At 41.8% G+C, this 13,935-nt stretch overlaps 1 protein-coding gene across 1 annotated transcript; it reads right to left on the bottom strand.

Annotated features, from left to right (window-relative positions):
- Nucleotides 1-428: 428 nt before the first annotated feature.
- LOC141588088 (uncharacterized) lies at nucleotides 429-1,475 on the bottom strand. Its single transcript, XM_074409544.1, has one exon. The coding sequence runs from the start codon at nucleotides 1,473-1,475 to the stop codon at nucleotides 429-431; it is 1,047 nt and encodes a 348-aa protein (XP_074265645.1).
- Nucleotides 1,476-13,935: the final 12,460 nt, after the last annotated feature.

Here is a 13,935-nt window from a genome sequence, read left to right on the forward strand (position 1 = left end):
CAGTAACAACATCCTTGCCTATCTCTCCCCAAACATCTTTGAAGAACCTACTAGTATACCCATCTGGTCCTGGTGACTTAATATCAGGAATACCAAAGAGAGCATCCTTGACTTCCTTACCAGTAATAGGCCTGAGTAAAGCAGTAGCATGATCTTCAGTACACCTAGGTCCCTGATCAATAATCTTGCTATGAATCTTCTTCACCCCTTGACTAGAGCCCAACAAATGCTTATAGTAGTTCAAGAAAGCAGATTGGACCTTATCAGGAGACTCACACATATTGCCATCCATATCCTCAATCATTATCACCCTATTCTTATTCCTCCTGCATCTGATAGAATTATGGAAATAAGCAGAGTTAGTGTCCCCTTCCTTGATCCAGACACTCTTAGCTCTTTGCTGCAGGAAACTATCTCTAGCTAAGCTCTTAATCTTCAACTCCCTGGCATGCCTCAAACTCCTGTTGCTGTAGCATTAAATTGCTAGGGTCCCTGCCCAGTTGAGCCTGCAAATCCTCAACCTCCTGCTGCAGCTTTGCAGTAGACTTCTCAATATCACTAAAGTCATCCCTATTCAGCTGACACAGACCAGCTTTAAGTCCCTTCAAATTTGTGGTCAATCTAAATAGAGGGGTGCCATCTATGCCTCTGTCCCAATGCTTCCTGACAGTGTTAACAAACTCTTTAGAACTGCCCCACATGTTAAGGTATTTGAAACTACTTTTACCCCTCCCATTGGTAGAGCTCCTTATCAGGCAAGGAGAGTGATCAAAGAGACCCTCTGGCAAGAAATGAGCATACGTGTCAGGATATAAATCACACCATTCTCTATTAACCAAGAATCTATCTATCCTGCTATAGATTCTCTCCTCAGGCCTCTGCTTGTTATTCCAGGTGTACAAAGAACCAGTAGCAGCAATATCCACCACCTCACAGTCCTCAACACATCTTCTGAATGGTTCCATTTCAGCCATGGAGGAAGCCCCCCCATATCTTTCACTAGCAGCTAGTATACAGTTAAAATCCCCTGCTATAGCCCATGGACCATGAGTCATACCAGCAATCTTCCTCAGTTGATTCCAAAGAGGGACTCTCTCTTGAATGCTATTGAAAGCATAGACCACAGTCAAGTAGCACATGCTTTTGTCAAGCAAAGATTCCACCTTCATATGAATGAACTGAGCATTGTACTCAATAAAATTCACCCTAAACCTCTTTGGTTGCCATAAAATCCATATTCGTCCTCCACTATGATATCCATTATTAGTAGAAATACACCATCCATTATTGAAACTATTAACAGCCTTTAAAAAAATTTTATTCTTGATTTTTGTCTCCAATAGACCAAATAAGCCTATTCCTTTATTCTGTAAGAAAAAATTTATGTTTTTCTGCTTCCCTACTCTATTCATACCCCTAATATCCCAAAAACCAATATTATCCATGTGAATGTATAGGGGAGTGACCATTACCATTTACACCTGACTTCATTGAGGGAGGAGAAGCAACATCCCTGTAGGATTGAGCTCCAAAGTCCACTTTACTATATCCACCAGGTTCCTCATTCCTCCTTTTAAGAATAGTCAATCTCTTGATAGGGGTAGTAATACTTGGTCAAAATTTATTTTGATAATATCTTCTATGCATCCACGGTTCAAAAGTCTTATTGCTCAAAATTAAACACTTGTCATCTAGCACTTAAGTCATTAAAAACATGACAATGTGATTGTAATACTACGGATTTTATAGGCTGGTACTCGACCGAGTATGGTCTACTCGGTCGAGTATTGTGGGTTGTGTAGTCTGTTTGGCTACTGCCGAGGAACACTCGGCCGAGTATTCTAAATACTCGACCGAGTAGAGGATACTCGGCCGAGTATACTATATACTCGACCGAGTATCCGGTCTGGCGAGTAATATTTCAGCGGTTTGATTCGGGAGTAATTAGGGCGTTATATAATTTTGATAATCAGTTTCTAAACACTATTTACAAAACCTAATCAATGTACGACGCTCTAATCACTCCGAATCTCTCCTCTGTGTGTGTGGACTATCATAGCAATCATATTCAATCCTTCATTCTTCCGTCGGTAAGTCTTTATCCCCATGTTTGTTGGTGATTATTCTAGGGTTTGTCTTTAATCATGAATTGGGGGAAATGGGGTTTTGCAATTAGTAATTGTGTTATGTGATTATTGTTTAGGCGGAGACTTCGTAGAGGAGCCATTCTAGTTGCTTGATTCTCTTCACTGCTGTTGTTACTAAGGTAGGGTCTCCCTACTCAGTTTCTGTTAATTGAATTAAGATGTGATTGTATTGTGTTTACTGTTATCTGCTGATCATCGGAGTGTTGGTGTTGTGGTGGTGGTTGTGATGGTGTTGTGATGATTGTGGTGGAGTCACTTGCGGGAGTGGCTTCACACCCTAGTTCGCTCTCCGTGGAACCCGTCACGGGAGGGGATGTGCACACTAAGGGACAGGGTTATCGCTCGTTGATGAGCGGGACTTTGGTGGGGATTGGTTGTGGTCCCCCACTGGCGGCGTGGACTACCTGTTGCGATGGATAGTCTGGCAGGGCTACACACTTCGGTGTGTAGTCGGTTACTGTGTGAGATCGGGAGACTGGGGATGGAGGATGATCAGCTGGTTACTTGTGCCTTGTCTTATTTTGATTGAGCAGTACTGACCCCGTTGTTGTTTTGTAAAATCTGTGGTGATCCATTCGGGGATGGTGAGCAGGCTGTGACAGGTAATGCGTTTGGTGAGCTTGGGACGGTCATGGGATTTTGGAACATTGTAACTTTTAATACCTTACCGTACTTTAATAAATGTGTTTAGGACAGTTGCTTTTGATATGTACTTACCTCAGGCAACCGAGATGGTAACAGTCTTTCATGCTAGGGTAGTCCTGGTAAGGTATCTTGGTATGAGGGGGTGTTACAAAGTGGTATCAGAGCCGACGATTCCGGCACCTAAAACAAATGAACCCAATGAACTTAGAGAGTCTAAATAAAATGAACCCGGAGAGAGTTGTTTGGAGCTACCGCAAGGACTCGGGAGACGTCCCGTAGTCACAATATGGCCCTCACGAACTCAAGCCGGTCACAGGGGGAATGTATTGAGTGTTTGTTTAATATGTGCGTGTGGTATGTCAAAGTTGAATGGTTGGAACATGTGGTAGGAGGTGTAATGTGTGAAATTCGAGAAGGATATTGAGAATTGGTAGAAAGGCGAGATGAAATTGTTATGTGACATCATTGGAAACGGTTTTGGCATGAAAATGATTGGCATGATACGTGTTTATTATGTGGCATTCACATTTATAACGTAATGTGTTTGATTTTTGGGTAGAAAGCATGATAGGATGTATTCCTTACTGTTTGTAGCTCGTTTTGGCATGACTCGGCCGAGCAGGGCAGGTACTCGACCGAGTAGGGGGTACTCGGCCAAGTAACCAGGCATTAGACCGAGTGTTGTTTGGCAGTGAGTAGCAATGGCTACTGGATGTGTTTACGCGACCGAGTACTTAGGTGTACTCGACTGAGTAGGACATACTCGGCCGAGTGTGGTTTATACTCGACCGAGTATGTTTCTTGTGAATTTGACGTTGGCTACTGGAGTGGATTACTTGACCGAGTATCATTAATACTCGACCGAGTAGTCCTTACTCGACCAAGTATTGATGCATACTCGGCCGAGTGCTTCTTTGGCGGAGGGTCATTACATTTTGAGCCGTAGGATTTTGTGCTTACGTTTCTTTACTTCTTATCAGCTCAAAATGCCGCCAAAAAGAACTACCGCGCAAATTCAAGCTTCTAAGATGACCATAGATGATATTGCTCGTATGATCGAGCAACAAGAGGCTCTTATTGAGGCTCTCAAGAACGTGGGAAAGGGGGCGGAGAAACCTGTGGATGCTACCCAACTTAGCATCATCATTGCCCGCTTTAACCCACCTACTTATGAGGGCGTTGGGGAACCTAAGTTGCTCGAGAACTGGCATCGTGAGATGGAAAGTCTCATGGAAGTGGTCAAGTGTCCGCAAGATATGATAGTCGAACAGATAGTGTACTACCTGAGAGGCGAGGCCGCTGTCTGGTGGCAAAATGTCAAAGAGGATGCCAGAGCGTACTACCAGGCTGACGGTTTAGGGGTTATACCATGGTCGGGTCTGAAGAGTGCTATGAGGGAGCAGTTTGTTGATGTGACCATAATTAGCGCATATTTAGCCCCCGAATTAGCCTTGTTCCCATGCTTTTTAGTGCATATTTGGGTCATTTATTATCTTTAGTTCTTTATTTTGCATATTCTTTGAGATTTTGATCCCTTGGTAGGAAAGGAGTAAGAATCTTGCATTTTCATGGCAAAATGAGACTAAATTGATCGAATCCAATGACCAAGCATCAAGGAGAGACAAGATTAGAAGGCCTTTGTACATATTATAGTAGATGAGCAATGTTGAGAAAGGATCCTTGAGTCCCCAAGGAAATCCCCAAGGAATTTATGAAGAAAAGGGAAGAAAAGAAAAAGAAATCTTGCTGAGGCACAATCCGTGAGTGTTCCCTACAATCCGGCCGTCCTCTACATGCACAATCCGTGCGGTTTCATCCCAAGACGCTCGGGTTTAGCCACCACAATCCGCCCGGATTCTTTCAAAGTCGCTTGTGTTCCACCACCAGAATCCGCCCGTCCCGACACTAATCCGCTCGGATTCCTCTACAGCGCAATTTCGTCTTCTCCAAGCTACAAAGAAAGAAGCTCTTCCTTCGAAAAATACTGGCTCCTCCCTGCTCAATCTAAAAAGTGTAATTACTAGTTTAGCCCTTAGTTAACCCTAATGCATCCCCCTAATTTCCACTATAAATACCTCATTAGTCTAATTAGAAGAGGATGTTCTTCTTATCAATAATTAGAGTAGTTAATACCAATCAAATCTCTCTTTAGTTTTGTAATCAACAATTAATCAAGTTTTAATACAAGTTTTATTTCCTTAATCTCTCTTTTGTTCATCCTTTATTTTGGGTAATTGAAGATTATTAAGGTTATTATTGGGAGATTGACAACCTCTCAATCAAGCATCAAGTACTTGTTTTATCTTTGCTTTATTATTGGAATCATTAGTAGGTATAATTCTCTTAATCCCTTTTTAATTATTGTTAATTACTTTCATTTATCCATCATGTTTCATTTTGCTGGAATGATTGACAACCTTGCTAGCATGATCAACATGATAATGAGTGAGTAGTCTCTTAGCTAGGGTTAATGGGTGATTAGGGGAAACCAACATGGGGAATGATTCATGCTTAAATTAATATGCTTTCATGTTTTATTTGCTTGCTTGTTTTGATCTCAACTCATGCACATGTTATGCTTGATGAATTGCGAGCCTATGAATCCTTGCATTTTTTACCCATCACCTATCTTTTCAATGAGACTTGTAAGACATAAACCAACTCGAGTCTCATTAGACCATGCATGTTGTTGAGTAGGGAAGATTAAGTCGACTTGTAGGTGTTGTACAATCTAATCGATTCGGCTCTGGGACCCAAACTTTCCTAGGATTGTAAGATATAACCCAACTCAATCCATCACAACAATAATTGCTTGCTTATAATTTGAGAACATGTTTGTATGATCAATTCCCATGATTCCCCTATGATCCCATGACACCCTAGTGCTTTTTATCAATTGTTTACAACCCTTTTAATTCATCTTGCTTGTTTATTTTCATTGCTATTTTAGTTAGTGACCTTCTACATCAACCCAAATTGTGACACCCCTAAGACACCACTAGTTTCAATAGAAATCTCATCTCAATACCCGTCCCTTGGGATCCGACCTTTACTTGCCTCTTTACTAATTGTAGAGTTGTTTGTGAAGCTATAAATTGTGTTTTGATTCGGACGTGACCCAACGACCACATCTATTTATTTGTGAACACGAAACGGACCGATCAAAAATGGCGCCGTTGCCGGGGACGGTGTTTACTTGACTTAGATTTCCTTATATTGTTATTAGTTGTGTCTTTCTTTGCCTTGGGGAAGTAAAACTCCTCAAGGTTTGTTCTAATTGTTTTGAAGTCGTTCGATATTTTGCAAGATGGACTTTATAGATTGCTTTGTACAGGACCACTTAAGTATACCTTTCTTCAAAGATCCCATGCAAGCATTGGAAGCCTTGGAAGCAAGTGAGGCTAAAACTATGTATTGGGAATTGGAGGTGGATCTTTTTGAGGCCGCTCTAGCTAACAAAGAACTCACTCATGCACAATCCGAATTAGTGCATAACATCCTTGTAGAAGCATGTTAACCCATAGAAGATGAGCAATCCATCCTAGAAGATATTTTACAAGCTCAAGAGCAAGAAGAACCCATCATGGAGTTCGAATGTGATGAGGTTGACGAGAATGAAGAACAAGTTGAATATGCTATGAGAATGGAATGTCTAATGGAGATGGAGCAAATTCTCAATGAAACTCCAAAGGAGGAAAGTGAGGTACAAACTCCTACTTTAAAACCCCTTCCCCCAAATTTGAAATATGCTTACCTTGATGAATCAAAGACCAAACCCGTGATTGTTAATGATAGACTTGATGAGAACCAATTGGGAAAATTGCTTGATGTGTTGAAACAACATGAAAAGGCTATAGGTTATAGTCTAGATGACCTTAAGGGGATAAGTCCCAACTTTTGCATGCATAGAATTCATCTAGAGGAAGACCATAGACCTACCATTCAACCCCAAAGAAGATTGAACCCCCACATGCAAGAAGTTGTCAAAGGAGAAGTCATGAAATTACTTGATGCGGGAATCATATATCCCATATCGGATTCTTTGTGGGTTAGCCCCGTCCAAGTGGTACCTAACAAAGGAGGCACCACGGTAGTGACAAATGAAAAGAATGAACTAATACCCACAAGAATGATCACCGGTTGGCGTATGTGCATTGACTATCGAAAATTAAACTCCGCAACAAGAAAGGATCATTTCCCCCTACCATTCATTGACCAAATGCTTGAGAGGTTAGCCTCCAACAAATTCTTTTATTACCTTGACGGGTATTCGGGATTCTTCCAAATCCCTATACACCCGGATGACCAACATAAGACCACCTTCACATGCCCTTATGGTACTTTTGCATATAGGAGGATGCCTTTTGGTTTATGTAATGCCCCCGCCACTTTCCAAAGATGCATGATGAGTGTCTTTTCCGATTACTTAGAGACCATAATGGAAGTTTTTATGGATGATTTTAGTGTTTATGGAAAGGACTTTGACTCATGTTTGCATAATCTTTCTCTTGTATTGCAAAAATGTGAAGATGTTAGTCTTGTTTTAAATTGGGAAAAGTGTCACTTCATGGTCAATGAAGGAATTGTTTTGGGTCATTTGATTTCGAAAAAGGGCATCGAGGTCGATAAAGCTAAAGTTGAAGTGATAGAGAAACTCCCACCTCCCGTGAATGTTAGAGGGGTGAGAAGTTTTCTCGGTCACGCGGGTTTTTATCGCCGTTTCATAAAGGATTTTTCAAAAATAGCGAAACCCCTCACTCAACTTTTGCTTAAAGATGCCCAATTCCAATTCACTGATGAGTGTGTTAAAGCCTTTAATACAATCAAGGAAGCACTAATCTCGGCACCGATCATCCAACCTCCAAATTGGGAATTACCTTTCGAGATTATGTGTGATGCGAGCAACTACGCCGTTGGAGCGGTTCTTGGCCAACGGGTAGGGAGAGCTCTTCACGCCATCTATTACATAAGTAAGACCCTCGACCCTTCCCAAGTGAATTATGATACAACCGAGAAGGAGCTTCTCGCCATTGTCTATGCTTTGGACAAATTCCGTTCCTACTTGCTTGGATCCAAGGTGATTGTATTTTCGGATCACCGTGCTCTCCGACACCTCTTGATAAAGAAGGAGGAAAAACCAAGATTGTTAAGATGGATTTTGCTTCTTCAAGAATTTGACTTGGAAATAAGAGACAAGAAAGGAGCCGAGAATGTAGTGGCGGATCATTTGTCAAGGATCCGGTTTCATGATGAAAATGGAGAAACCCCGATCAATGATTCATTTCCCGATGATATTTTGATGGCCATTCAAACACAACTTGAAAGGCACATCACCCCATGGTTTGCCGATTATGCTAACTATATTGTTGGAAAAGTACTCCCTCCAAATTTGAACCACAGCCAAAGGAAGAGATTCCTATTCGAAGTAAAGAGGTACTTTTGGGACGATCCAAACCTCTACAAGGAGTGTAGTGATGGGCTCTACCGGAGATGCATCCCTCAATGGGAAATCCAAGGAATCTTGGAAGGATGTCATTCATCACCCTACGGTGGGCACCATGGAGCAAGGAGGACCATTGCAAAGATTCTCCAATCGGGCTTCTATTGGCCTATAATGTTTCAAGATACAAGAGAATTCATCATTCATTGCGATGCTTGTCAAAGAACGGGGAATATCTCTTGGAGGAACGAAATGCCACAAAGAGGCATTCTAGAGGTGGAGATCTTCGATGTTTGGGGAATCGACTATCAAGGGCCCTTTGTGACATCCAATGGGAATAAGTACATCCTTGTGGCCGTAGACTACGTCTCAAAGTGGGTGGAGGCAATTGCCACTCCAAATGATGATGCAAAAACGGTCACCAAGCTCTTCAAGAAGATAATCTTCCCAAGATTTGGAGTTCCTAGAGCGATTATAAGTGATGGAGGAACGCATTTCCATGAGAAGAAACTTGCATCTCTTTTGACCAAATATGGTGTCCAACATAGAACCGGCTTGGGATATCATCCTCAAACAAGCGGTCAAGTTGAGATTTCAAATAGAGAGATCAAGCAAATCCTTGAGAAAGTTGTGAACAAGACTCGGAAAGATTGGAGCACAAAGCTTGATGATGCTCTCTGGGCTTATAGGACGGCCTATAAGACTCCCATAGGAGCCTCCCCTTACAAGCTTGTATGTGGAAAAGCATGTCATTTGCCAATCGAATTGGAGTACACAGCTTATTGGGCAATCCGAGCACTTAATCTTGATCTCAAATTGAGCGGTCAAAGGAGGATGATTCAAATCCAAGAGTTGGAGGAGTTCCGACTACAATCCTATGAGAATGCAAAGATTTACAAAGAAAGAACGAAATTGCTTCATGATAAGAGAATTAGACAAGGCCTTGCACAAGGGAGACAAAGTCCTTCTATTCAATTCCCGCTACCGACTTTTTCCGGGAAAATTGAACTCTAGATGGATGGGTCCCTATGTGATAACCGAAGTTGGAAAATATGGAGATTTTGAACTCAAGGCGGAAGATGGAAGCAAGTTCAAGGTAAATGGTCAAAGGTTGAAGCCATACTATGAGGGAGCGTTTATTGGAGAGGTCGAGGTCACCTACCTCGGGCCTCCTCACCCTTGAAAGAACCATCAAAGGGAGAGTTTGGTGGAGTCCTCCCTAAACCCCCACTTGTAAATATACTAACCCTATAACTTGTATTTATTGTTTTATTGCATTTCTTTCAATAATTAGCATGAACTCTTTTCATGAGCGTAAGTGAGGGAGGGTTACTAATGAATTTTGAATGATGGAAGGAACCAATTTTCAAGTGTGGGGACGCATCTAAGAGAGGAAAGAAAGTCAAAGGATGAATTCACAGCCTGAACACGTGCGTGTTCCCTGGAATCCGGCCGTCTTGCTGGAATCCGAGCGTTATGAGGAAAATCCGTCCGTCGCCTACGCGAGAATTTGAAGATTTTTGGAGTGAAGGTGAATCCGAGCGTCTCAGAAGGAGAAACGCCAGTCTTGAAGAATCCGGCCGGATTTGAAGAAAGACGCCCGTCTTTCTACCTGTGCATTTCAAGGAAAATCGTTGTAAAGGAATCCGTCCGTCTTCAGAAGAAGACGCCCGTCCCGTTGAAAAAGAATCCGAGCGTCTTATGCTCGGGACGCCCGTCTTTGAGGTGTCAAATTTTGGAAATTTTCGCTGTGACAGAATCCGGGCGTATTGCCCAGAATCCGCCCGTCCCGAGGAGCACGAATCCGAGCGTCTTCAGCTCGAATCCGCTCGTCCTCCCACGGTGTTTTGACCCGACTTTTCCCTAATTAAATTACACCCCACCACACATATAGTGACACATCACTACTCCTTCCACTTGCATTATAAAAACCCACCTCCTTATGACTCCCATACATATCCAAATCACTCTCTTAACCCACAAAATTAAAAAGCCCCAATTTTCTAGGGTTTCCAAAGGCAACACTCAATCAACAAGGAACATCCTTACCCTTTCACAAATCAAAAGAATCCAGCTCAATAATCAAGAATGGCACCAAGGAGATCCTCTTTTAGGAATGCAAGAAGACCAAGGATGAGGGGAAGTTCTTCTACCTCCCATGTCAACACATTAAGAAGGGAGCATGAAGAGATTGTAGATCTCACAAGGCTTGATGACTTCTCAAATGTGGAATTTGTCAATGATGTGCAAAGATTAGTCTTCCACCGGCTTCTAAGTAAGAATATTCTTCCCACTAAGTTTTTATGTCATGATACTTTGAGGAAACTTGGGATTTATCACCAAGTGGAAGCTCTCTTTCAAGTTTTTGGTCTTTCAACCCTCTTTCGCATGTATGAACAAACTTATCGGTCACTTGTGCTTGAATTTTTGAGCTTTTTGAAGATTACAACCTTGAACAAAGTAATATGCATAGAGTTTAGGTTGGAGAATATTTCTAGGATGATGACCCTTGTAGAATTCGCAAATGTATTCGGGCTCGATGTTTTGCCTACCCGAACATCGAAACCCAAGAAGTATAGTGTTGAACCTTTGTGGAGGGACATGACGGGCCGGGATTTCATTCATACCAAGGAATGTCTTGATTTTCATATCCAAAATCCGATCTTGAGGCTTACATATCGATTTCATTCGGGCACTCTACTTGCCCGCCGAGATCCGGCCATCGTGAACCAATTAGACCTTGTGTTTATGGAATCCTACCTCAACATTCAAGGGAGAAGTGTGTATCACTTCAATGCACCTCTAGTATTGCTAGAGAAATGGACAAAGTTTAGAAATGGGGACGATGATGGAATGAAGCACATAGTGAATGGAGGACTCATTACTAGGCTTGCAAAGCACTTCAACCCGAGATTTAATGAGAACAATGAGTATACTCCTCTCTTGGGAAACACTAGGATAAACGAAGATCTTTTTCTTGTCCACCACCATTGGATAACCCTTGAGGGGGTTGATAAGCGGATAAAGTGGTTAACAAAAGGAAGCGATCCGATTTATCTTCCAATGGCCGACCTACCACGTATCTCCCCAAGAAGAGGAAACTTGTCTCCAATGCCATCCTACCTCATCCCAAGTCAAACAAGGCAAGCACCACCACCTCCAAATCCACCACAACAACAACAAGCTCAAGATGAGAAGATCAAAGTGCCTCCCTACCCTTTCCCTACCAACCGTATAACCATCCAAACCCCTTCATCCTCCCCCGTGACGACTTTGTCACGGGAATCTTACAAGATTTACACTACCGTCAATACGAAACCTCCGTGGACACTTACTATGCTCTCTACCCTCAATATCACGAGATGGTTCGAAGAGTACGGATTAGTGAGGAAGGAGCATTCCCCTCATGGGCTCAAATGGATTTGCTCTTCCCCAATTCGGAGAGAGCTAATGAAGGAGCAAACGGGAGACAAGAGGAGGGGAGTGGCAATTCTTGTGGAGATGGCACGGTGGAGCTTGAGAGTGAAGAAGACGAATTCATGGACCCAAGTTTGAGTGATGCTTCAAAGGAGATTTGGGATAGCGATGTAGAGGGAGATGATGCCGATGTCTAGAAGACTACTTCATCACTAGATGGAGCGGGCGAGAGGCACCCACCTAAGTTTAAGTGAAGTTTTCTCATCTCTCCTCTTTATTTTTCAAAGTTTCATGAAAAGAAGTTCGTGTCTTGTTACCTTGTATTTTTATTAATTTTGATCATTGTTGGAGTAAGTCCTAGCACCATAGAGGACTCACACCTCGGTACCATTGAGGTGTTCTCATTTTATTGTTCCCGCTTTCAAAATCCAAAATGACAAATTAGTTTCATGCATTGCATAGTGTGTGCATGAACTACACCCATCTTTAAGACATTAGCAATAGTGTCTCACTCGGTTTGGGGAAGTTAATGCATACACAACGGGAGGTAATCTAAATTATCCTCTCCGTCATAACAAAAACCATGCATCATGTAGTGTAGATTAGTGTAGATTGCATTTAGTATAGAAATCATGCATCATCTTTGCATAATTTCCATCATTTTGGCCAATGAGGACAATGCCCATATTAGTGTGGGGATGGGAATTCTAACACTTAACTCTTATTCAAAAATCCAAAAAAATTGAAAAATTTTCGAAAATCATAAAAATTTGAAAATTGAAAACCCAAAAACATGTCTATTTCCTTTTGTAGTGTAGTCTTGTATATATTGTCTTGTATATATTGTGTTTGTTCACCCTTGTTCACATTGATCGACTACGCCACATCCGAGACATGAGGATATTGAAGACCGCATGGTATGATCTTTCCAATCTCCTTTTTCCTCTTTATGTTAATGACTATGTGGCTTTATTTTGATTGATGCGGTATAACAATGTGAACTTAGGACTTGCATTTAGTTTATATGTCATATTAGTTAGTAGAATCACTTGCATTAGGATGTTTATATTAGTTGCATCATAGCATGTAGTTGCATTTAGATAAAAGTTTTGAAAAATGCCTAATTAGGAACTTTGACAAGAGCAACTAAGCCATTACAAATACTTGTTCAACTTAAGACTTTGCCTACTAGAATGGTTGTAAAACACCCTAGATAGTGTCATACTAGTGTCTTTTGACCCATGACCCAAAGCCTAGTCAAGGGTTTGCATGTGAGTCACCTATCCAACCCCGTGATGCGATGTGGACTTGGTTAACTTGTCTAGGTGACCTTGATTGACCTTGTGGTAAGGCAACCCAAAAATATTTTCTATCAATAAGCTTGAAGTGCTCATTTCTAAAGTTTTGTCATGTGGAAGTAATTTAATGCCAAGGAAACCTCAAATGTTATGAATTGTTGAATGTTGAGAAATTAAATTGTTTTGATGGAGGCGTACCACTTCGATGTGCTTTGGAGCGGGATCCATTGAATTGGGCCCCCACACGGTTGTGAATTCGGCCGCCCAGAGACAGAGTGACTATCACCCCGAAAAGCTATTGTCTAGAGGTTAACCGGTTGCCTAATAAGCAATTGGCGAAAGCAAAGGACACTAGCCCGGAAGGGACAAACCCCATCTTAAATTTTTGAAATGTGAACGTCAAATGAGGTCAATTTTTGAATACTAGTCATATCCACCCGTTGTGTATAAAGATTTGAGCATTTCATTCCCAAAAAGCCTTTTTGTCAAGCCACTTTGTCGAGCTTGGGACGATCCATGACCTTTACTTTTGTAGAGAATTCGAGACTTGTCATGTCATATGCTACTAGCATCATAGGGATCATCATTCCACCACCATCCGATCGCTCTTGACGAAAGCATTTGGAAATTGAGGACGAAAGTAGTCTAGTTTAACACCATTTGGAGGTGATTTAGTGCCATCCTCTTAGCCTTAGTAATTTGTTGAACTAGTATTTGTGAAGGATTACATGCTCTTAAATTTGTTCCTCTTTAGTGCCTCCGCCGCTCGATGAGGAAGTGGCTATTCCTTTTTGTAGATGCATCCATTATGTGATTTTGTGTGCTTAATGTTTGGATGTGTCGCCATTTTGGCAAGACCCACCTTGCCTTGCAAGAAGGCATCCTACCTCATGGTTGTCTTGTTGTGAGTTGAAGGGGCGGAGTGAGACCCGCTAATTGTCTCATATCGGCTATGTTATTAGGTTAGTTTAAATAATGGTCCTAGTCT

The sequence above is a fragment of the Silene latifolia genome, chromosome 6, assembly GCF_048544455.1.
Source record: "Silene latifolia isolate original U9 population chromosome 6, ASM4854445v1, whole genome shotgun sequence".
Lineage (NCBI taxonomy): Eukaryota > Viridiplantae > Streptophyta > Magnoliopsida > Caryophyllales > Caryophyllaceae > Silene > Silene latifolia.